Below are 26,407 nucleotides of genomic sequence, written 5' to 3'. Positions count from 1 at the left end.
CAGAGAGAGAGAGAGAGAGAGAGCGAGAGGGAGGCGGGGGGTGGGGGGTGGGGGATTGGGGGGTGGTGCATGGAATGTCCATGACACTGCATGAGCACAGACTAGTGCTCGATGCTGGAACTGCATCTTTTAACTTGCTCACCCTATGTGACCCACATACTGAAGGTGACATTAATGATGCAGCACATGCGTTCATCATCAAAAGCCGCAGCATGAATTCAGCTGTGTGTGTGTGTGTGTGTCTGTGTGTGTGTGTGTGTGGTAGAGAGAAAGCAGCTCCCGCTCCCACATAGTGGAAAGCTCCAGCAGACGGACAGAGTCTAGACAGATGACAAGGAGTTAGCATTCCTTTCTCATTTCGTGATTTTGTGAAACCTCTCTTTCTCTCTCTCTCTCTCTCTCTCTCTCTCTCTCTCTCTGTCTCTCTCTCTCTCTCTCTCTCTCTCACTCTCGCTCTCACACACACACACACACTCACACACACACACAAAGTCAAGAGATTAATTTAATACCCATGACAGAGGCAAGAGGTAAAGTACACAGATCTGTGTGGAAGAATAAGAAATATTCTAATAATGATGGAAAACCTGAACAAAAGCCTAAAGAAACACAGTAAGTTAAAAAGCTTATGTTGGACATTTTTTTGACATTCTGTATTTGGTTAGCAATATACTGATTGGTATACTGCAACTACTTAATGATTTGGGGGGGAGGGGGGGTATAACAACATATTGACTATATGCTACACTGTACTTACAGTTTGGTCTGTGATATGGGTCTAGATCAAATCTCTTGGAACTGAAAAGGACAAAAACAAAGAAGAAGAAGAATTCAGTATTAGTGCTAGAACTCTCTTATAAACCACCCACATATTCATCTTTGTAAAATTCCATTCTCTCAGGCACATGTCACAGAGACACTTTCACTGCAGCTGTTCTCTCCACACTTTGGCCCGTACACTGGGGGAGGGGCCCGACACACGGGGAGAGTGACTTTGATGAACTGGTGACATTCCAAACCGACAGAATTACGCCACTGCTTAGAGTCTGTCAGAGACATATGGGTAAATGTGTCAACATGAGTGTGTGTGTGCAAGTGCAAACTTGTGTGTGTGTGTGTGTGTGTGACAGAGATAGAGAGAGAGAGAGAGAGACAGAGAGAAAGAGCATTTCATTGTCATTACTACCACTTTAGGTCATTTCCTGTACCTCCCAAAGGTGTGTGTCACTGAGAAAACCTGATTATTGTCTCTTATTTGTTCATCTCACAATACTCAGTCTTACCCAACATACGACATTCACCGCGGAACAGGCCTGCAACTAACTGTTCAATGTTGCTGTTGTCGTTAGAGATGCTATTTGGGGATATGCAGAATACGATGCGCGAGAGCTGCCAAAAACGCGGTCCAATTAAACTAAAGAGGAATACATTTACCTATAACATGAACATCGAACACACGAACATCCAGAGAGGTCTTGCTTAAAAAGATGAGTGGAACACCTGTCTAAAACGAAATGTGTGCTTTCGTCTAATCTGTCAGTTACAATAATGTCGACAGGCAGTTTAAAAAAGTCAAAAAAGTGAACGGACCTGCTCCCATGTTACGAGACTCGGCAGTAGTGAAACCTGAGTGTTGTCATAAGGATTAACTTTAACTTAAAAAAAATGACAGGCTCTGTTTGCTATAACTAATAAGCTCCGTTCGGCATAATGACAAGTAGCAGCCTTGCAGATGTTTCACACCCTAAAAGCACGAATATGCTTTTGGCGTATTAATTTCAGATATTTTTCTTTAGAGATGCAATCCATGCTGCGGATGGTGTGGACCGCGATTCGTAATTGACACGTAAACACGCATGTCACCTGTTAAAACTTGTCACTGAAGAAGTCTCTCGGCTGGGGTTGAATTAGCTTCTCCTCGAGCGCAGGCGGACTAGAATCATGCCAACTGGAAGCTTAGACCAGGGTATGGCTTCCCGTTGGACTTGAATGAATGAACTATGAATACTGAGAGCAACATATTAGTATTCTTGAGAAACAAGACTATACGTTCGATGACCGTGCACGCGACTGTTGAGGAAGGCATGAAAAATGGACTATTTCACCCCCGTTTTAATGGCAATAAAATCAGCCTTTTCTCACGTTGTGAATGTTTAATGTTGTTTAAGTCTCAGACAGGGTTTGCTCTGGGATTCTGCAGTAACTAGTGCAAACAAGGAGGAGAGAAAAATAAATTTGAACTAAGTGTGACTGGAAATAGTGTGAGCTGTAAATCTGAGTCGACAACATTCGCGTATATGTTCATTCAGAGTAAGCTCCCATGCCAGGAAATGTACTCAACGACCACACACCATTGAACCATGAAGTGTTTTCAAAAGACCGCCAGGTGTCTCCATCTCCGTTCTCTCTCTCTCTCTCTCTCTCTCTCTCTCTCTCTCTCTCTCTCACCCCTGGCTGTCTATCTGAGATGACTGATACAAGGTCTATCTATCTATCTATCTATCTATCTATCTATCTATCTATCTATCTATCTATCTATCTATCTATCTGTCTCTCTTTCAAACCTCAAAATCTCTGCCTGCTTCCTTCTCGGCTGTGTGTAAGATCACATACGGGTTGTATAATTGTCCTCATAAGATTAACCAGGATGGCTGTCTAATGAACGGTAATGATTCCAAGTATCATGCAGCTTCATCAATCCCCAAAAGACGGTTCTCTTATCACATTCCTCCGCTTCACGAGGAATCCCCGCCCCGCTCGTTTAAAATGCACAGACTCCGTCTGGAGAGTAGCTAGGGGGCTTTTCCTCCCATGAAATGATATAATGCTCCCCCATCTCGCCCTCTCCAATTTGGAAGCACTTGAGATATCCTACAAACTATGATGGATCTGACACAGAGGGGGGGCTGTAACCACTTCCTCTGTCTGTTTAGTTTTTCTGGAGTGTTATATCTGATTTACTTTATCAGGGACATTCAATCCTATGTTGTGGAGTTATTACCGGAGTTCTCCCTTCCTCTGATTTCCCTGGGGGCTAGAGCGTTTTCCTAGACAATTCATACGGAGCGAAGAAGCCCTAAACAGAGAAACGTTTACTTTTTGTTCCATACAGAAAAATTCGGTATGTTTTCGGTGAACTAGTTAGATCCACTCCGCCGTCACAGAATCGGCTATGACGCATTCGGGTTTGTGTTGAAGGGAGCGGAGACGTTTTTGGCGTAAGAAGGCAGGCACATTCACTCTTGAGTCACTGTGGAACTCTGCAAACATCTCGCGCAGGTTAGGGAGTTCACACGGAGGTAGAACTGGTTTTCAGTGCACCAGGATCTAATTCATGAGAACAGTTAACAGCGTACTCAAAACTTTTACAGGAGTTTTTTTTTTAACAACATATGAATAAATAGATAGAACATGACATTACCATGGGTTTGGTTGAATGATATGATAAATTTAGCATTTTAATGATCTTTGCACGACACAATTCAACTATTCCGTTTTTCGGCATCCAATTCTGAGGTAAAAAAAAAATGTCCGCTCAAGGATTACTCAGCAGCGTTTTTTTATGTTCGTCCTCGGGATCCAAAACTGTCTCTAAAAGGAAACTACGGCAAACCCGGAGCTTCGATCCAGCGCTGATAAGACACTGTGGGACCGGTTCTGGCGGTGCATCGGCAGAGCTCAATGACCACAGGTCACTTTCCTCGAGTTCCAGTCAGACAGGTGGTTTTTCATACTTCCAAACATCCACTGAATCCCTTACTTTGTCAAGACTAGAGGCGCGCTCAAAGACGCTGAGAGCGAAACATCTCTCCTCGTCAAGTTTGTCCGCATCATCCGACACATCTCCTTCATCCAGTGATTATTTTGACTATGATGTAAAAAGCGGCAAGAGACACACCACTTGGGATCTGTCGTTCACTTTGAGAAGCCACGCTTCGTCTACAACCGGCTCAGGTACCATCTTCTCACCTCGTAAGTGGCTTCAGAAAAGGCCACCGCAGACAGACACTCTGCCTAACACCGTCTGGAAGTCTGAGGTAATGGACACACACTGTTTAACAGCGTCAAACAGCTTGTTCTTCTTCTTTTTCTTCTTCTTCTTCTTCTTCTTCTCCTTCCTCTGACATGTTTCTTTAAGAAAAGTAATAAGCGCACATCAGATCTCTTGGAATAACTCAAACCTAGGCCACTTAAACGGAACACGTTCAGCCGGACGAGCCATGTGAAGATGTTTACGGAAAACTTGATGAAAAGGACAATATTTCCTTTCAAGCTTGTATAATAGCCCTCTGTCTGCGCGCTATTATATCTAATACTTGTAGTGAGCTCACCTTGAAATGGTGGATTTAACGTGGTCGACAGGTAAATCCACTTTGTCTATTTTCTTTTGTGGTTGCTGACATCTGTTTTCAATCGTATTTTCATTAATCACTGCAGAGACTTTTTGAAGGGATCTATTAGTCATGAATCGTGAGCGTGTGTTTGTTTTAGGCAAGAGAGCATTTGCAGAGGTCGTCTAAAGGGGTAAACCAGTAGAGGGTGTTGATGGAGGCAGTAATGGTGAGGTGAGGGAGAGAGTAGGGAGGGGGCAACACTGAAAAGAAAGAGACAGGCCTTGTGTTCAGGGGATTTTATGAAGGATGCAGACATTACAAATCAAGTAAACTGGTTTTGAACAGAACTCAGCATTGGGTTAAATTCAGTGTAAACTCAGTGGCTAACAGTTCAAAGGTAGAAAAATATTTGAAGTTTGAAGTTTACGTTGCTAAGTTTGTATTACGCTAGTGGGTCTTGAGTATGAGGGCAAGAATGAGGTGAATTTGTAAACTGACTTCTCCATGTTCAGTGTTTTTGTACCATCCATATAAAAACATGAACTAGATCCAGATATGGTTTGGTATACTCATAATAAATTTAACTGATTTTTTGGCCTAACTGTTAATTTATGTGTTTTGTTCATGGAGATGTAGTACTGAGCTCATATTTAATTTCAGGCTTTAGCCAAATGGTTTCACACTCGTTACGCTATTTATGAAAGCACAGAATACATTTGTTGCAGAAATTTCATTCAGATGTTTGCTTTTTCTTTGAGGGAAAAGTGGAAAAATGTGTGTGTGTGTGTGTGTGTGCGCACGCGCGCGTGTGTGTGCGCGTGTTTGTGCGTGTGCGTGTTTGTGTGTGTGCGTGTGTGTGTGTGTGTGTGTGTATGTGTGTGTGTATGTGTGCGTGTGTGTGTGTGCGCGTGCGTGTGTGTGTGTGTATGTGTGCGTGTGTGTGTGTGCGCGTGCGTGTGTGTGTGTGTGTTTGTGTGTGCGTGCGTGTATGTGTGCGTGTGTGTGTGTGTGTGTGTGCATGTGCGTGTGTGTGTGTTTGTGTGTGCGTGCGTGTATGTGTGCGTGTGTGTGCATGTGCGTGTGTGTGTGTTTGTGTGTGCGTGCGTGTGTGTGTGTGTGTGCATGTGCGTGTGTGTGTGTTTGTGAGTGAATGAGTGAGTTTGAGTGAGTTTGTATACATGCATGTGTAGTAAGTTTCACTGTGCCAAGGAGAAGAGTGGGAGTAGGGGTATAGTGCTATGTGGAGCTGACAGAGGAGGTTATAGTGCCGTGGAGGAGTCCTTATGAATCCTCCACCCTCTCTACTCTTCACAGCCCCACCTCACTCATGTTCCGTTTTATGTGCAAAATTATGAATGGCTTGCACTTTGAGTAGTCAATATATTTTCCTCTGGTATCTATCTATCTATCTATCTATCTATCTATCTATCTATCTATCTATCTATCTATCTATCTATCTATTTTTTCATTTTACAGCTAAATTTCCACCTTTGACAGGGATTCAGGTTCTATACTTAAATAAAACCCCAACAAATCAATAAAACCCCCTGTTAAAAATCTTCGATGAAAATAACTTTTTGTTTTTTTGGACATTTCTCTGATTGGGCAGAAGCGTTAGTCCTTAGAATGAGCCAGACTTTATGTGAGAGACTGACTCTTTGGAGATTCTGCTGCTGACCTGACAATTCCACAGTCTCTCTTTTCTTGGGAAAAAGTCACTGAGACACGGTTTATTTGACTCTCATGTTGTTTTGGCAGGAGAGAAAGAGAGACAGAGACAGAGACAGAGAGGTTGAGAGAAACATTATTTGCCATTGATTACTCTAGAGTAAGGAGTGAAGTCCTTTTTATTTTCAGAGATTTACAAAAAAACCAGTAAATTGATTTTACTGTGCGAGACTCATATTGCTAGAAACTTGTCTTGTGTACATAAACCAAATAAGGGTTGAGAACCATCTGCAGTGTAACATCCTTGCGAACATGAAAAGCAAGAGCGAGACGATGGCTGTACGGTGTGTTGCATGCGGATACCTTTAAACTTGGCAATGCCGCCAAAGGCCTTTGTTAGGCAAAACACGCAGTCACTGGATTAAAGCCATCCATTGCTTTTTAAATAACCAAAGCCATGCCTTGACACTGCTACCAGAAAATGCTTGATTATGATTAATGGACCAGCAGAAAGATAATCAATAACCTCTCAAGTCAAGTCATTAATTACTATATGTCAGAATACTCTAGTTTTATCCTCAGATACTAGTACCTTTTATGGGCGTTTTCAACTTAAAGCATCACGGTGGTTTAACAACAGAATGAATAGAAAAGAACAGAGCAGAAGAGAAGAGAAGAGAAGAGAAGAGAAGAGAAGAGAAGAGAAAGTTGTGGAACAGAGTGGAATAGAAAAGAACAGGGATTTGGCATTAAAAGAAAAAGACAAAAGGAATGAAGTAGGTGAACACTGTGTTGTGCCTGTCTAGGGTAGAGGGAAATACTGAATGTCTGCCAATGGAAGAATAGAAGCTCTTTAGTTGTCACATAATTATAAGAGGTCTGGAAGAGAGCTGTGGGCTGGAGGCTTTGAAGGCAAGAAAATGAGAGCAGCAGGTCATAGGATTTTTCAAGAGCCATGTCAAAACATCACAGCTTTATCTGCTCTGTCCTTCCAGCTGTAGCAATGTTGTTGAAGAGATCAATGCCATAAGAAAAAGCTAAAGGCATTTAAACGGTTCGCATTGACATTTAAAAATTCTCAGTATTACTATGTCCTCCCACCAGCAACCCCCCCCCCCCCCCCCCCCAACTTTTTTTTTTTCTTTTTTTTTTTTTTTGCTAGTATAAAGTTAGTTTAGTTTTGTTAAAGTTAGCTTTTTAGCTGTAACAAAACTTCTTCAGGTCAAATTTAAAGACATTTCTGTTTATTATTATGGGGTTTGTGACAGATTAAGGGAGACATTTTGAAGCTGAACCGATCTAAACACAGGCACAGTTGTCAGAATGTATTACGGGGTTCAGACTTAAGGACTTGGCATTAATTGTGGAGAGATTTGTTGATACTTTAACATAGCAAGGCTTTAATGAAACAAGCTTTTTTTTTCCCCTAGGAGATTTGCCTCTCTGTGTGAAATCCAAAGACAGATATTTTCAGTGTAAAAACACAAGATTTAATGCAAGAGTTCTCTCCTGTTCTTCATGTTATTTATTTGATTGAGAAGGGGAAAAAACTCTTATGTCAGGTCCTGCACAGTTTCAGGGTTTGCTGGGCTCCTGGCATTAACAGGCCGAGCTTTTTTGATGTAATCATGTAACACAGTACTATATTACCATTAAGTATACACACCTCCTTTTCACTCTCCCCCTCTCTCTCTCTCTGTCATAAAAACCATCATTGAAACAGGTGCATAGTCACACGTTTAAATGGTAGCATGCCCATGAGACACACTCCTGACTTTTGGCAAGGCTTCTGAAGTGGATGTTTGATTTTCGCCGGCCGAATTCCTCACATGCTTCTTCTTCTTAAGTTTTATTGAGATTCTTTCATTTTCATGTCTTGTTTATTGTACGTGTGTGTGTGTGTGTATATATATATATATATATATATATATATATATATATATATATATATATGGCAGAAGGATGTTTTGTCCTTTGGTTCATGATGTGGATTTAATTGATTCAATGACGTACTGTAGAGATTCTGGAAGCACTGAGATTCTTTGGAAGTAAACTGAAGAGTCCTGATCTGAGTTAAGATTTTTTTTTTTTTTGCATTCATGTTAATTTTTGTTCATAATAATCTACATATTTGCTATAACTGTGGGAGAAGAGCTAAGGTCTATGCAATTGTCTAGCAGTACACACACACACACACACACACACGCACACACTCACACTCACACACAGATGCGCAAACACACACACACACACACACACACACGCGCAAACACACACACACACACACACACACAGATGCGCAAACACACACACACACACAGACGTGCAAACAGACACACACACACACACACTGACACACAGACGTGCAAACACACACACACATACACGCACACACACTCACACTCACACACACTCACAGACACACACACACACACACACACACACACACACACACACACGTTGGATTCAGCTTTGTCTTATTAGTCTTGATAAATATGGTGAGGGAGCTGATTACTGCCATAGCTGAATCCACTGCTGCTCACTGGAGAAATGGAGAATGTTGGCAGTCCATGGCCTTAGATTCTTACTCTTCACAATACCCCTCTTTACATCAGACTTACATCTGTCATTTACATAGATATTTATTTATTCAACAGATTTACAGAAAGTAGAGACACTTCACAGGTAAACAGCATGTAAGTGCAGGCATCTACAGGCATCGCTGCTGGTGTAGTGTGTGTTTATTCTTCATCACAGTGCGTTCGTGCGGTGGTTAGATTCTTGGCCACTGGTTCGATTCTTAGTCACAGTAGACATCTGAGGTCTAAATAGTTTCACTGACATGTGATGAAACTCTATGTCAAGGGAAAATGCTCCGTGTTGAGCATGATAAATGGGAAATCTAAAACACCCCCCCCCCCCAAAAAAAATTAAAAAAAAACAAAACACAAACAAAGCCGGGCTAAGTCTCAGATGAATTACCAGGATTGTTATACCTCTGCCAACTTATTACCCACTTTGCTCTTAACTGTGGTTTATAGATTCTTATCGCTCTCGGATTCCTCCATCTGGTCCACAGACAAGTGCCAGAACATCTCACTGGAAAATGAACAGAATACATTATGCTCCGCCCACTTCATGTCCGTCATGTATTAACCAAAGTATCATTCACAGGCCTCCAGGATATGCTTTTTGTTTTGTTTTGTTTACCTCTGTTTAAAAGTGGTCCGTAACAGCAAGTATTAAAGAACTGTGCAGTAAAGAATTTGAGTAAAATGCAAAACAAACAAACAAACAAACAAAGACACTGACACCAATGGGGGTGTTCCAGAAAGTGGGTTTAGTGAAAACGCTGAGTTAGTTAACTCAGAGCAAGCAGTGAACCTCCTAATAGAAGAGCCCCGTGGCTTTGTTTTGCTAAGAGAATGAAGCCATAGGGCTCTTTTATTTGGAGGTTTACTAAAGTTTTCACTAAAGCCGCTTTCTGGACCGCCCGAATTTTTTTTGTCTTTTTTTGTGCTTGCCACAGAGCAGTGTGTACTTTAGAAATCAGTATAGACAATCAGCAGTGTGTTTTTTCCTCTCTATGTCACATACATTTCTCCAGCACAGGCCTCTCTAGAACTTCAGTCCTGGTTATGTTCCTTGCTCATGTCTATGTCTTTACTTGTTTTCAAGATGTTGTCTTTGGTAACCTAACAGATGCTAGCTTTAAACGCTGTTTACACCTCCTCGTGAAGGGTCTCCCGTCACCTCTTTTAAACGCCACGCTCTGACAATGCTTTTATTGAGCTGTTAGCCTTTTAATTATGCCGCAGTAATCTCCTTGTTTGGTTGATGGGTGCTTCTGCGTGCGGTTGTCCAACCTTGGGCTTTATACTTGGCAAAGGAGCCAAAAAACAAATACACCATCTACGCCCGTGAGTCCAGACCACCATCTTCTTAATAAACTGAAAATCTTCGCTGTCGGTGATCCATTTTTATTTGCCTTTGAGCTCTCCGCACAAAATGGCAGGATTAAATTCTTGTTTATATTCGGCCAAAGGGAAACTTTGAAAACCGAAGTTTAAACAGTCGACCCGAACACGAGGCAGAGCGTCTTTGCAAACAAAACATGGATTTGTAAACAGTTTTTTCCGAATGGGAATTTTGGGACTTCAAAGGCCCTGATGTGCAGCCAGGTTTCCCCCCGTACTATTGTAACTGAATTTGTTGATTGGTACAGAGCCCCTGTGTCTTCCTGACAAAGTCGTGTCACTTTGAAGACTGCAAAAACCTTTGTGCAAACATGTTCCTCGCCATGTTGTATTGTCCATTTGATGTTCGCGTTGTTCCTTTCCTCTCTTTTTCTTGGGTTTCTTCAGTCAAGAAAGCGTTGCAGGGTTGTTAAGGATTCAGGACCTAGTTATGAACACTGCACTGCCCTTTGAGACCCCCTCTATGCCCCCCTCCCCACCCTCAGCCCCCCACCCCCAGCCCCAAACGCGCATGGATTAATCTGTGCCTTAAATAGAAATTGAGTCCAACAGTATTCCTTTACACTTGCCTGTGATCACTCACCGGCTTCTGCTTAGAGAAACAGAGAGTGTCGTGCAGAGACAGGGCAGAGCTGAAATGTAAAGCACAGAGACATCTGGTTTACATGAAGTAAACCTCTTCTCTTATTTCTCACCACAGAGCAGGCTGACCTGATCTCTGGCTATGTTCCCGCCAGCGAATATTTCATCTCGCTGGAGACAGTCAGTGTTAGCTGCGTACGCGGCAGGGTTGAGGGCTAACTACTGACTCTGTCATCGTACGTCTGCTCTCTCTGTCCTGTGAGGATTAAAGTCGAAAGATGTGTTGTTAGGGCCAGCGCTTTGATGTGAAAGAACGTATCGAGAAAACTAAATAAATAAATAAAATTCGTCTGGAATGACTCCAGGAACAAATCATAGAATCATACAGCTAACTTTATAAACCTCTCTCTTTATTAGGCAGTGTGTATTAACACACACACACACACACACACACACACACACACATATATATGTTCATCTTTGCTTTTTTCCCTTACTCGCTATCATTTTCGATGTATCATATTTCTGGCTGCTGAAAGTATATAATAGTATGACTCTTTAATAGTATGGCAGTCATTATGAGTGCTAATTACGTTAGAATAATAGTCACAAAAAATATATATTACTATTGTTTATGAGCTGCCCCCAGTTGTGCTGTAGTTGCATAGTTTTTCTCTCTTCTCTCATAAACAGCACTCGTAGATTTTACTTTATCAGTTAACTAAACCACTAAACTATCCTGTCTGTTTGCCCTTCCATCTCTTTTTGGGTCATTGTGTGTTCATGTCCTGGTAACAGATGTTGTTTACGGTCTGCTGTATGCTCAGATCTAGCCCTGTGCAAATGTGGGTATTCTGAGACAGGCTAGCTGTTTTCCTTTAACTCAGAGATGGCTCTTTATTAAAAAATAAATGCGTGGAGAGAGAAAAGGGCAGACTGCAAAACTATCGAGTTTCTCCTCGCTGACTTCTGTATCTCATTAGATGTTTTAAAGCTCCTTGAAGATTAACCGGTTTACGTTGAAATTATATGATTTAATCCACTTGAATCTGTCATAATTTGATTCTTTAGTTGTGGATTAGGACGGATATACAAACCAAACTAGCCCTGAGCAGATTCCTGTTTACAAAAACACCCCCTGCATATTCCAGCCCTGCTAGAAGAACCTCAGTGAAGATGTGACTGATTTGGTCCGTAATGTTTACGGCCAGTGTCCTGATTCATCGACCACAGACATCAGAGCTTTTAATAAATGAATTTTTTTTTTCATGTGGCTGCAGACATTCCACCTCCGACCGCGTTCCCCTCCTCCCGTTCCTCCGCTCTGGATCGAGGCATTTTGAATTCATTTAGTTTTGATTTAGATTATCTTTGTTTCCATTTTGACCCCCCTCCGTCCCCCCCAAATAAACTGCCTGGAGGTCTCTAACATGACAAATGAACAAATGAAACAAAACGTGTGGAGAAAATACGAGACCCTCGCGATGAATGAGACTGATAATGAAGCATCTCGCAAACAGTCAGCCGAACTGCTTGAACTGTTCCGAACAGTCTGAACTCTTCAGGTGAACGTCAGCGAGCTGGAGCGCAGACGAATGAATAAAATTCCTCAGTGCTTCGTCTGTATGAAAGGATGGAATCTGAATGCCTGTCTACGTAACCGGCGACTGACAGGTCGACTGAATCTCGTTATGGTTCGATGGGGTAAGGCCAAAATCAAAAACAAACAAACAAAAATCCCTCCCAGAGATCAGCGTGTCCCTTAGCTGATCTGAAATTGCATCTTGTTTTAATTAAACTCTCTGTGTCCAGTCATTGACTGCCCAAGTGCTGTGTTTAGAGTCAACTGTCAAGTCAAATCAAGTTGTTGGTGTGCCCTTGCTACAGTGTTGCAGTGAAGCCCTTTAGTAGATAACAAGGCCCCAGCCTGAACTACATGCAGTAATGGCTCTGTTTATCATATATGTATTTGTTTGTCTTTTTTTAGTAAGGGAGGGAGTGTGATATGACCTGGGTGCTGTGGGAATATGACTCTCTCACAGAGACAAAAATAGCATGTTGTACAGTTGTTTGTCCAATAGAGGGAGCAGTACACTGTTAATTGGTCATGTGGGGTCATAAGTGAGACGTGGATTGCAATTGTGTTTTCTCAGGCGAATAATTTCATGAACAGTTAGTTACATTAAGTTCGAATTGGTATAACACCTTAATTCATCTGCTAGTGTAACGGTTTTATTGTTGTGTGTTTTGTGCTTCAAATGTTAACTCCAAGCTCTGATGGTCAGAATCCATCTTGATTCTGCGATGAGAGATCACAAGTATTTGATTAATTTCCTTTATCCATTACAGCTGCATGATTCACCCTTTCTTTACGCTTCATTGCCCTCTCTTTCTTTCTTTCCTTCTGTCTTTCCTCCTTTCTTTTTCTGAGGAATCCTCATTTGTGCTGGCAGCTGGAATAAATGAACCTGTACTGAGCTGATCATCCGAACTGTGGTTTAGTCTGGTTTAGTCTGGTTTCTGAGGCTTCACTGCCGTAGCCTCCCTGCTTTCTGCCTTAGATACCTTTATGGATGTTCTCTGTTGTATAGTTAGACTTTACATTCACTGTTATCTGAAGATGTTCAAAAGTAAACGCATTCTCTGAGATGTGCTCCAGTTATCAGGGAGCCCAAAATGTTCCCTAGAAGGATCCAAGATGTTCAGTGTATTCAGCACTTGAACACAGAACCGCATGTTTTGCAGATATATCTGAACATGTTCGGGAGTCTTTGATTTAGGTGGAGGTATTGCGGGGTTGGTAAATCCCAGGATGTTTTGTAGGAATGCTGTCTGCATTCCACAGGGCTTGAGAGAGAGAGAGCGAGAGAGAGAGAGCGAGAGAGAGATATGGTAGCAGTTTTATTAGGTTATTAGTTCATGAAAGATTTTGTGTAGACTGAATCCAGTAAGTTATAATAACTGATTTGATGTCTGTGTTGTATGTCTAATCCAATGCTTCAATGTATACTAAAGTGTACCATAATTCTTTGTGGAGTTTGTTTTTTTAAAGCTGTAAATATTGGTGTTGCCAAGTGCAGTATTTCTTTATACATTCCAGACATTTCATATAATATTCTATAAACGCACTGCCAATGAGTTTAGTGTAACAAATCTTGCATCTTTGACATCCATGATAAATAGTTATATTATATCCAGTTGCATTTGAAGAGGAAATCTAATGAAATTCTGTTGCGCTGAATGAAGTGGTCATGTTAGTTTGACCATCTATGATCATGAGCAATTTATCATCCATCACATGTCTTAATTAAGTGACTTTCTGTAAACGCTGGCTTTCAAATCAGTTATGGGCATTTTGCAATACTTTTGTCACATCTGTGTATAATAAAGAACCGCTTAAGGAAGGTTTTAATAAACATCAGACCAAGGAACAATGAAAAGCATCATCTCTGAGGAAGACATTTTTGTGGTCTTGTTGGTGATGGAGTTGGTGTGTGTGGAATATGAAATCGTAAGAACACAACATTAATCAGTGTGTAAGATGACCAAACTTAAGAACGATTTGAAACTCTGCACTGTGCTGAGATTTCTCTGCTAGTTCAATTCTGCCCTACCTTCTAGTTCAAAAATCAACTACATGCTCACCACTATCCTGTGCTGACACTCAAAACCTGATGACAAAGGTTTAACTCGTTAAGAAAGGTAAACTGCTTAATATAAAATAAAACAACACAGTATAGGGAAGCATGACTTCAGTGCACCAACAGTTTGTGCCAACTGCAGCAAAGTTCTCTAGCTATGCAGTAGTAGTTCTAGCAAGTTAGTGAGGCATGGTCCAAACCTTTGATGACGACACAACTATCGGTACATGTAATTACAATAAAATGATGCTGAGCTGTCACTTACTGTCAGCCCTATTGACTAGATTTTTTTTTTAATCATAATTTAATGTTTTTTCGCGATTTCTGGCATTTTGTAACTCCTTCTACGCACCCCTTATAATACAGCTTTTTGAGTTTAGAGTGTACTATCACCGCAGTCGTTAAAATGGTTTTAATCAGTTACGTTACCAAATTCTGTGAAACTCTTTGGAATGCGCTTATTTTAAGAACGGCGCGAGAGGAAAGGGAGCGTGTGCTCCATTGGCGCCTGTCCAGTCCTTATCCTCTATCAAATGTTTGTTATCTTGCCCTAAACACATTTTGCCTTATCTTCGCTTTCCCTCTGAATAGCGGAGTCCTTGGTGTGGTGCCCCGCCTTTACTATCTGTAAGCTTCCTCTGCGCTGGGTCGGCGCGCCTTTGACAGAATCAACTGGTAACTGTAGTTTTTTTCCCATGTTGGGAAATAAATTTGACTAATGCTTTTGCGTTTCTGCGACTGACTGTGCGCATCCAAAACGCCTACTTTTGCCTCCTCTGATGCCCTCTTCAACGTTGATGTACGCTGTCACTCCGTGTGGAGTTGATGAAATCCCGCAGTTTGAGGAATATTGCTGAGCGTTTCTAACGCTGGACTCGCGGTATGGGGGAAACCACACCACTGGACAAACGCATTCAGTACCTTGTAAGTGGGAGACTTGGGGGGGGGGTTCGTGCTTTTTGTCGATTTATTCGCTCGCATTTATTCATTTACTCAGAACTTTGCTCATTTAAAGCGGAAAAAACGTGCTCTGTAACATTAGGCCCTTCGTTAAGTGAAGAAGAAGCAATTTTCCGAAGATTCTAAATACTGTAGTATCTTTGTGGTTATGTGGCTTTTGCGGTATATGCATTTTGTGACAGTTTAGAGGCTGTCAGGTATTTATTTGGGGAGAGAAAACCATTAATTAGCATTTAATATTCATGTTTTTATTGTTGGTTAATCGACTCTGTCCCTTTGTCTTTGAGAAAATCGACTGATTAGTCTGACAGGTGTGACATAGCTGATAGATAGATAGACAGAAAACAAAAGCTTGACGGACATGTGACTTAAATGACAGCTCCTAAGAAAGTGTTGCTCTTTTTGGTGGTAAAGCATTTTGGCAAAACTGGAGTGAGCCACTTTATCACATGAAAAACAACAAGAACAAAAAAAAAAAAACCCAACTCAAAAGGTCCAGCCCCCCCCCCCCTCCCCAAAAGCTTCTCGACCCTCTTTGCTTCTGCCCCCTTCCCTCAACGCGTGCAACAAAGTTGTCTGTGTACATTTTCCCTGTGTTTACACCTTTCTGAGGGTTCCCACGCTTATCTTTTCTCTCCAAAGCAATGGAACATAGTGGAGCAGGTGCCTTACTCCAACGCAAAGCAATGAGGTGCAGCCACAGAAGGGTGCACTTCCTAAATGTTATGAAAATGATAGGACAGTAAGGGAACTGTGTCTTTTGCTGACACAGGATACCTGTTGTGTGCTGAAGTGGTCAGGTCTGTGGCTGATCTGGTCTGGAATATGATATGGTTTGTGGTTCAGACTGTTGTGGTTTTGCACTGGGAAACCGCTTCAGTGGTCTTCTCCTCAACCAGGGTTCTTCAGATGCAGATCCAGAGACCTGCTGGTTCCTCTTTGCTTGCAAATGATATATTTTCAGATGACTTTATCTAGAAAACACGCAAACTAAGTGAGTTTTAATGCTGTGTTACCTGTCAGGTGTATGCAGTTGAGCTGAGGGGGAAAAGAAAACAAACCAAATTTGACAGGTGTGACTCAGAGGGCTCTACATGAGGGTCAGAGGAGGTTTTTTTGATGTAGAAAACATCTTCTGGGTGGCTCTTCCAGGAGGAGGTGAGCTCGGTGGACGTGACTCTGGACCAGTAGCTTGGTTGTCGGGATTTAGTGGTCATGTGGAGCTGAAAGGTGATGCAGCAGTCATGCGTGAAGCGTAAGCATGTGATGTCAGTGATTTGGAATAAAGCCAACATACGCATTGTCTCAAGACTAATGTAGCTGAGGTAAGCGAGAGGTTACACTTTCGGGCCACATCACTGATAGCAGAAGACCAGTGGAAAAAAGGAGGGATTGGCTTTTTTGGGGGGGGGGGGGGTTGTTTGGTCCTGTCCCCAGTGCAGAGCTTTGAGTCTTGGCACGAGGAGATGGTTCTTTTTCAAAGAAAACTTTCCACACATACCACGGTTTTTAGGTCATTTTTTTTAGATTGTAATAATTGGCCTTCTGTAGTAGTCACTTCACGTCAAATACTGCTGGATCAGCCGTTAAGTGGGGTATTTCTCTCTCTCTTTCTCTCTCTCGCTCTCTCTCTCTCCCCCATCTCTGTCATACCTCTGTGTACACCTGAAACCTCAGACACACCGTGGCTCCTGTAAATATGGGTGGCAGGTTCTAGAACGGCTAGTTCTCACTCTTTCCATTTGCATGTATCACAATGGCCTCTGTCAACTTCCAGCTACTGAATTTCAGCCTAAAGATTTCTTCAAAATAACTTATAGAGTCTATAACTTGTGTAATGTTTGGCTATGCTGTTGTCATCCTGTTGGTTACATGTTTAATCTAATTTTATCAGTACCTTTGTAGGTCCTTAATTACCTTACTGCATGACACACTGAATGTGATCTGACTCTTAAATGAAAGCAGTGCACACACACACACACAAGGCTTTTTCTGGTAAATGACAAACACACACAAGGCCTTTTCTGGTAAATGACAAAACTATGTTTAAAGTTCACGCACATACACAGTGGTAAATTTGATTATGGACATTGCTTGTTGAGACGCAAAATTTAAAATGTATCTCAATTGTTCTTCCTTTTTGTCTTTCTTTCTTTCTGTCTGTCTTTCTTTCTTTCTGTCTGTCTTTCTTTCTTTTTTTTGTCCTCTTTGCGTCTTTTTTCCTCTTTTTCTTCCTTCCCCCTTTTCTTCCTCTTCTTCTTTTCTGGGTTCTGTGCAGTAAATGAAGGTTTGAAACATGTTTAACTCTACACCCAAACAGTGATAGAGTCAGGACAGGAGTAACTTGAATTTGTTGTTTAAAAATTCAACAGTCTCGCTTCCAGGGAGAGCTGGGCGCTACTGAAGTTTTGATTTCTAATTTTAACCGTTTTTTTTTTTTTTGTGAACAGCGCTTCACGTTTGAGGAGCCGTTAAAAAAGCAAACTGTGAGAAGGCTGTTTCATGCAAGACATGAAACAACTGGATGAAACAAGAGGCTGGTCGTGATCCAGAGGATGTGTGCGCTGCTCTGTCGAAAGTTCAAAGTTCATTCAACTTTAAAGAAAGAAACAGATCCGTGGCCTGGCAATGTTGTCCCCCCAAGTTTATTCAGCTTTCAGAAGGCGGAAATGTTGTCAAGTTATATTGATCATGAATCCTAAATCATTTACTTGATTTACTGTAAAATGTGGGTTGGTTTTTGTTGTGAAAAAAAGGCAGAGACAATGTATATTTTGTATGTTACGATCTGCTGTTATGTGTCATGCGTTTACTTGAAACCATCAGCGGTTGATTAAATTGAATTGTTTCAGCCAAAACAATATTTTCAGTTTGAGCTGTTTCAGCTGGTAAGAATTTCTGAAAGAAAAAAAAAAATCAAGGAGACCCTCCATCCAAGTCAGTATTATGAAAGTTAATGCTGCCTCTGAGCACAGACGTTAAGCAAACTTAACTTTTCACTTTGTTACCTTTTTTTTTTTTTTTTTTAACTTTCTGCTTAGGTTTGTTCCACATTTCTGTGGAACAAACGCAATTTCATCCAGTACGAGTGTATGCATTATTGCAACAGAAATATTTCCAAATGGTGAGACATCGTGGGCATTTTCTGAAGTTTGCAGGACCATTAGCAGTGGAATTTCAGTAAACAATACATCACAGCTTTACACAGTTGCATTTTTTCAAGGGTTCAAAGAGCATAACGCAGATTCTGTCAAGATCTTCCCTTTTCGTCCTTCACACTTATTGTGCCTGGGAGATGAACAGAAATAAGAAGTATGGATAAAGCAAAGGCATAGCCATAATTACTGATATTTACAGAACGCATGTCCCAGAAACCCCACCCCTGTCCATTCATCTCTGTGGAAACAGTCATTAGCAGGTCAGCACTAATTTGACCTAAATACAGGAAGTGGAAATCTATGACTCACCCAAATTGTATCACTTCCTTTTTCTTTGTTTCAAAGAGGGTGTTTGTCATTGGAAACATAAAGGGGTAATATTTCAAACTCCTCTATCAGTGAGTCTCACTCAACAGGAACATCTCTGACATTTCATTCTTTTCTTTTTTTGTTGTTGGGGGGGGGGGTTATGGCACAAGAAGGGGGTGGCTCATCTTGACTTTGAAGAAGAGAGAAACACAAGTTCCATTCTCCTAGATGTTTTGAGAGACAGTGGTCGAGATAACAATCTACACACCCATCCAACAAATACGCCACACTCGACCTGTTCCCCTTCAAGCCCCGAGCCCTCAGGGTCACCTCAGACATGTATGTTTACCACAGGTTACTTCCAAAAACTGCATGAATACTCTAACCTTGTAGCTGAATAGAAAGCCTGAAGGGCTTTCCTTTTTTCCTGGAAAGCCGGAAGGTGAAGCATAAATAAGTTACGTGGTGTCGTTGACAAACAATGGCTCTCATTGAAGTGTTTGGTCTCTCGCCGGTTTACCTATTGTTCGAGCTTTGTGTGTCAACATGGGCTTTCGTCTTATGTTGCATGTCACCTTATGTTGTTTTTAATAGATTTGATGTGCTGCTGCCCCATGCCAGCCTTGTGTCTTTAAAACAAGCTTATTAGCATATTCATATTGGCAGTTAGCCATTATAATATATAAACTCTAAGGCGAGGAGACATGCATGCGTGCGTGGAAGGCCAAATGATTCTGTTTCTTTTTTTTTTTACTTTGGTATGAGAATCCTGCAAATCTGACTCTAAATCCTTCATCAGTTTTTCATAAATTTAGCAATTTGTTCAACTTCACAGGATGCTTTTAGCATTAACAGTGTTTAAAATGTGGTGTAGTTTGGAAACTCTGACGGGCAGAAAAGAACATATCCTGTGGTTTTGTTGTATTTCGTATTGACTTGACTAGATGCTCAAACCCACAGGTTGAAAAATCATTGTTTGTGACTTTAGGGATGTTTTGTCTATGGAAACAAAGAATGAGGCCCACAAAGACCCCATGTCTATTCATCACCTCTGGCCACACTCAACAAAACATATGAGCTTACAGGGCGAGTGGAAACCAAGCGGACTTTACTGATGAGGCAAAAAAACTCTTTACTTAAAAAAAAGAGGCTTTTGAAGTCTTTCTCTCTGTCATAGTAACGTTTAAATCTTTGGGGCTCTTTGTGGAAGAGAAGGAAGCTGTTGAGGATGAGGCAGTTAGTTTTGGTGGATGGGTAGCCCGTTTTAAACAGCGTGTAAATGTAGTGTGGATGCGGTATTGTGGTCTCTCTGTCATACAGCTGTGCAGAATCCAGCGGCACTCAGCATTTTCATGTAAATGATAATTTATGTTAAGTGAAACCAGCAGCAGATGTACATTCACTCACATGGCTCATTCAACTGGAATTTGGACAAAAACCATTAGCAATTTCAATGAGATGCTGTCGGTTACAAGAGGAAGAATAACAAACAAACGCATTTCAAAATGTAGTAACAATCGTTCAAATCTTAGTGTTTGTGAAACGGAGGTTGATAAACAGAAAATTAAACACTTACCAATCACAGGGTAAAACAATAAAATATTACCGTATGGATGCCTGGGAGCAGGAATTTCATAAGCTTTAGTCCAATATCTGATATCTGATCATTTATTGATGCTACACACAGGTGAATGGATGGGGCTGTGTTCATTATAATACACACTCTTTGAATAAGTGCTCATTTTGAAACACATTATAATATTCAGGACACATCTGTTTCATAATGGTGTACTCAGACACGTGTATTTGTGTGAGTGTGTGAGCGCCTGCATGTGTGAGTGTGTACGTGTGTGCGTGTACGTGTGTGCATGTGTGTGCGTGAGTGTGTGTGTATGTGTGTGCACAGCATGTATGTGCATGCATTTCCCCCGTTTGAATGTACATATTTTCAGGCAGGCATCAGTATGCAGGTCATGGGTGGTTCAGCTAGTTCATGATTTACGACATATTTATGTCCACGAAGATCCTTTTTTTCTTCTGTGAAATTCTCTTTAACCCACATTCAGAATGAAATAAACCTGCTTACACAGTCAGAAAAACAACAGTATGGCCTGCATTAATCCTTACACAGTGGCTCTGTATTCCTTCAACACTGAATACGTGGATGGAGTTGATATTATATAGCTATGTTTGGATGAGTCAGGTTTGGTTATGACAGAGTAGTTTTCATTGGTAAGAGATCATTGTTGTTGCTTGTAGCTTTAAGTGGTTTCAACTCCTCAGCGATGTGCTAACAGGGCACGCTCTCGACCCGGTGATTTTGGAAGAGTGCCCCGGGCCACTGCTAGAGTTCTCAGCGTCTGTCCTTCCATGTTGCGTCGCGTTTGAACAGATGATGTCTTTATTCACACTGTGATATTCCAGGTCATTTTTTTTTTCTCGCCCTGTCACACCCTGTCTGATGTTGGGCTGATTGGATCTATCAGTGAAAGCTATAGGTTTGAGACGCGCTCTCTCACACCCTGTCTGATGTTGGGCTGATTGGATCTATCAGTGAAAGGTATAGGTTTGGGATGCGATCCCTCACACCCTGTCTGATGTTGGGCTGATTGGATCTGTCAGTGAATGGTATGGGTTTGGGACGCGATCCCTCACACCCTGTCTGATGTTGGGCTGATTGGATCTGTCAGTGAATGGTATAGGTTTGGGACGCGATCCCTCACACCCTGTCTGATGTTGGGCTGATTGGATCTGTCAGTGAATGGTATGGGTTTGGGACGCAATCCCTCACACCCTGTCTGATGTTGGGCTGATTGGATCTGTCAGTGAATGGTATAGGTTTGGGACGCGATCCCTCACACCCTGTCTGATGTTGGGCTGATTGGATCTGTCAGTGAATGGTATGGGTTTGGGACGCGATCCCTCACACCCTGTCTGATGTTGGGCTGATTGGATCTATCAGTGAAAGCTATAGGTTTGAGACGCGCTCTCTCACACCCTGTCTGATGTTGGGCTGATTGGATCTATCAGTGAAAGGTATAGGTTTGGGATGCGATCCCTCACACCCTGTCTGATGTTGGGCTGATTGGATCTGTCAGTGAATGGTATGGGTTTGGGACGCGATCCCTCACACCCTGTCTGATGTTGGGCTGATTGGATCTGTCAGTGAATTGTATAGGTTTGGGACGCGATCCCTCACACCCTGTCTGATGTTGGGCTGATTGGATCTGTCAGTGAATGGTATGGGTTTGGGACGCAATCCCTCACACCCTGTCTGATGTTGGGCTGATTGGATCTGTCAGTGAATGGTATAGGTTTGGGACGCGATCCCTCACACCCTGTCTGATGTTGGGCTGATTGGATCTGTCAGTGAATGGTATGGGTTTGGGACGCGATCCCTCACACCCTGTCTGATGTTGGGCTGATTGGATCTGTCAGTGAATGGTATAGGTTTGGGACGCGATCCCTCACACCCTGTCTGATGTTGGGCTGATTGGATCTGTCAGTGAATGGTATGGGTTTGGGACGCGATCCCTCACACCCTGTCTGATGTTGGGCTGATTGGATATGTCGGTGAATGGTATTGGTTTGAGACGCGCTCTCTCACACCCCGCATGCCCTTCCTTGATGTGCTCTGTGTGTGTTTGTGTGAATAACTCTGCGTGCTGGAAAAAAATGCCATGGTAACATTCACAAATTTGCCAGGAATGTGATGTTGTGTGTGTGTGCGTGTGTGTGTGTGCGCGCGCGTGTGTGCATGCGTGCGTGTGTGTGTATGTGTGTTTGTGTGTGTGTGTGTGTGTGTGTGTGTGCGCGTTTGTGTGTGTGTGTGTGTATGATTATGTATGTGTGTCTCAGTCCCATAGACTTCATAGGGAAAGAATGTTTTGATGAATTTTGTCATCTCAGCTTTTAGGACAAACCCCTACGGAGCACTGGCCACATTGTGTGAAATGAAATGAGCTCGGTCTAATTCAGGGTTGTTTATGCTGTAGTGGATGTAAGGTCTCTCATTATGACACAAGTACACTCTTTATTCCCTCCATCAGACAGAGAGAGAGAGAGAGAGAGAGAGAGAGAGAGAGAGACAAAGTGAGTGTGTGTGTGCGCGTGTGTGTCTGTGCGTGTGTGTGTTTCTGTGTGTCTGTGTGTCTGTGTGTCTGTGTGTGTGTGTGTGTGTGTGTGTGTGTGTGTGTGAAAAACATGTTCACTAATGTTATCATGTGAAAAGACACTGCAGCCTGAGAAAGCATTTCAGCTCAGCAGAGGAAGAGGGGAGGCTGTTTACCGGTTGCTAAGCAACCCGGCTGACCATATACAAAAGAGAAAGAAAGAAGAAGAAGGACTCAGTTGAAAAATACCAAAAATAGCCTATTTCATTTGGGTAAATCCGACTGAAGCTTACACTGAGCTGTATTTGAGTGTAGTACTGTTTTAGCTGTTTGGAGTTTACTGTTCTAACAGCCAAGTTTACTTCTCTAACAACCATTACAATAAACAAAAGGCAAGTTTTCCAGACAAGTAAACATGAGACCCACAGCTACGCAGTAAAGATGATAGAGGCTTTGTCCAGTAAAAAGGAATGGTTGTTTTAATCTGTCTTAAAGCATTAAAATGGTTTATGCACGCATGTCTTGGTTGTCTCTGTCTGAAATTTATTGCACGTGAAATTATGGAAGGATGGGCTGCTCTGGCATTTTGGTATTCCCGCCAGGTGCCGATTTTCCGCAGCTGGGAATGACAGCCAGTGCATTGGCTTCAGGAGCACTAAAACTAGCAGTGCCATTAGCCACAGGGGCTACGCCAGCCTCACTGGCAGGCCAGTGGGTGAACACGTTCACTTTCTCTAGAATGCTGATGTTTGTCTGTGGTTTTTTTAGAGGTCATTGTGTAGTGCTCTCTGTTGTGGTGGACTCACATTACTCTGTGCATCATTAAAATACCCTGTTTGTCTCATCTTCATCTCTCTCACTCCATTTAAAAACAGATTGGGAGACTCACCTCTGTTTAGTAAACACAGAGGGTTGCCATGGCAACCTCAGGACCAATAGGCTTGTGAGGTCAGTGAGGAACAAGAACATGATCCACGAGAACCAGAACAGCAGTCATGGTATAGTGGTAAAGAGTCCAGAAACACAAGGCTCTGGGTTTGAAGCCCAAGCAGGGGACTTCCCTGTGGATGTGCTCCAGAGCAAAGCACCAAACACCCCAAGTTACTCAAGAAGCCTGTGATCTCTTATATAGAAGCCTGTGATCTCATACATAGAAGCCTGTGATCGCTTAAATAGAAGAATGTGATCTTTCATATAGAAGCTTGTGATCTTATCTATAGAAGCCTGTGATCTCTTGTGTAGAAGCTTGCGATCTCATATATAGAAGCCTGTGATCTCTTATATAGAAGAATGTGATCTCTCATATAGTGGCCTGTGATCTCTTATATAGAAGCCTGTGATCTCTTATATAGAAGAATGTGATCTCTTGTATAGAAGAATGTGATCTTTCATATAGAAGCTTGTGATCCTTTGTATAGAAGAATGTGATCTCTCATATAGAGGCCTGTGATCTCTTACATAGAGACCTGTGATCTCTTATGTAAAGCATGTGATCTCTTATATAGAGGCCTGTGATCTCCTTATATAGAAAGCAGTAGCAAATTGCTCTGGGTAAGAGTATTAGCTAAAGGAGTGAACATAGTGACATTGACCTAAAATGGTCTTTGTAAACAATGGATCTCTTTTTAAGAGATATTGAAACTTGACCAAGAGGATACTGAAGGACACTATAACTTCAGCTGCTGGAACAATACGAAGCTTTTCAAAGCAAAAACACAAATTCAGAGAAGAGTAGGTGTAAAAATGTTGGGGAGGTAAGGGGAGGGGAGAATACAGCCAGTCGGCCTCTGGGGTGGGTACCAGGGACAGGACTCCTTGTTTTTTGTTTGTTTGTTTGGTTTTCTTTGGAAACTTTTTTTCCAGGTCCACACAACCTGGAGATGTTACTTTACAGTAAACTTGACACGAATGTGTAAACTTCTCCAGAATCAGACACATGTGACATCTCTAATTTTGGCAACGTGTTGAAGCACATTTAACTTTGACAGGGCAGGTTTAGGACATGGATCAGCAGAAATCATAGATTTCCAAGTAGGTTGTTCTCTTCTCAAGAATGTGTGGATGTGTTGTTGTTTTAAAATACCTCTTCACTTCCACTCATTCAAAAGAAATTGGTAATGTTTCTTGTTTCGGACACATTTCAGTTATTTTTCTCTAAGAACCATTGAAGTTAATGAGGGTTGACTAAGTGCACACCAGTGTTTGCCAGAACTTCAGCAGCAGCTGAAACACCTTTATGATTCCATATGTAAACATGAAGCGTTTCGTGATGTGTTTTCAAAGAGGGCTGTTCAATTACAAATTTCGGCGGATTTCAAAACTAGACCTTGTTCATGGGCCAGAGGTTTTCAGCAGCCTGTTTACATTCACACATTTTCGTTGATTTAAACCAGGGTTGTCAAACTCCGGTCCTGGAGGGCCGGGGTCCTGCTGTTTTTCTTGTAGACCAACTAAATAGAATCTCTGATTGGCTGAAGAGTGTCCACACCTGTTTTCAAGGTGAAAATCAACAGGTAACTAAGAGGTGAAAACAAAAATCAGCAGGACCCCGGCCCACCAGGACTGGAGTTTGACACCCCTGATTTAAACCCATTTTGGCTTTACCTTTACACATATTTCCATTTACTGCTTGTTTGCAGGCATTTACTGACTGTGTTGCTAGCGAGATGTTATATTTATAGAAGTGAGATATATATATATATATATACACACACACACACACACACATGCATACATACATATATATATATATATTTTTTTTTTTTGTACTGTTGCTGTTATTGCTGTTATACTGAATATACTGAGCATTCATGGAATGCCTCTTGCCTAATCAAATTACTCGACCAGAACTAACTGGTGTATAACTTGAATTTGACAGCAGTCGCCTCTGGACCATTGGAGGTTGCTCTTGGGCCAGATTTAGCCCACGGGCTCTCAGCTGAATACGCCTGCTCTGGAACGTTCTGTGAATACCCTTGTTTTTCCCCAGTGCATTGTATTTTCAGGCACCTTTTAAACCAAAACTGAACACAAAATGTTCATACACTGAGGACTGGCGTTCGTGCTTGATCAGCCAACACTCTTGCAGAGATAGATATCCTGCCAGGCCAACTGTGTTGCAGTGTTAGTGTATCCAACACTATATTAAACTCTTGTTTATGGCTTGTTTGAGCTCTCTGTTTTTGCCTATTTATGGGCAGGTGCCCAAACGTTGTCATAAGATGCTATTTTGTTTAACTGTAGACTTTGTAACCATAGACAAGTCTCCCTTGAACGTCTGAACCGTACATAATGACAGGGTTATGTAATATTGTGAGCTTATTTATATTTCTTGTTTGTTGTTGCTGTTTTAATTCGTTGCAGTCTCTTGATAATCCGTGAATATGAAAACCATGTCATGTGACCTGTGAGCTTTCTCAGCTGACTTATGCAAATACTCTCCCAACAACTTGTCTCTTTAGAGGAAAAGAAGAATGAGATGGAAAAAAGGCTCTCCTTTCCAGTTTGGAATACACTCTCAGGACTTCACACAGTCGACTATTGTTATATACCTACTCTTCACTTAATCAGTTATTGGTACTGTGGTTATCATTATCCTGTTTTAATTATGTTGATTTATTGCAGTGTTGTTGGCAGGTGCTTTATTGTCCGCTGGGTGTTTTTAGT

At 41.8% G+C, this 26,407-nt stretch overlaps 1 protein-coding gene across 1 annotated transcript in view; it reads left to right on the top strand.

Annotated features, from left to right (window-relative positions):
- The first annotated feature begins 3,527 nt into the window (after positions 1-3,527).
- The window catches only part of LOC115822665 (rho GTPase-activating protein 6), a 36,569-nt gene continuing 13,689 nt past the window's right edge, over positions 3,528-26,407 (top strand). Inside the window, exon 1 of the mRNA XM_030786577.1 lies at positions 3,528-4,037. Within this exon, the coding sequence (XP_030642437.1) occupies positions 3,528-4,037 (510 nt within the window). The remainder of the gene's footprint in view (positions 4,038-26,407) is intronic.

The sequence above is a fragment of the Chanos chanos genome, chromosome 10 (genome assembly GCF_902362185.1).
Source record: "Chanos chanos chromosome 10, fChaCha1.1, whole genome shotgun sequence".
Taxonomy (NCBI): Eukaryota; Metazoa; Chordata; class Actinopteri; order Gonorynchiformes; family Chanidae; genus Chanos; species Chanos chanos.
This window is presented reverse-complemented; position numbering and strand designations above follow the sequence as displayed.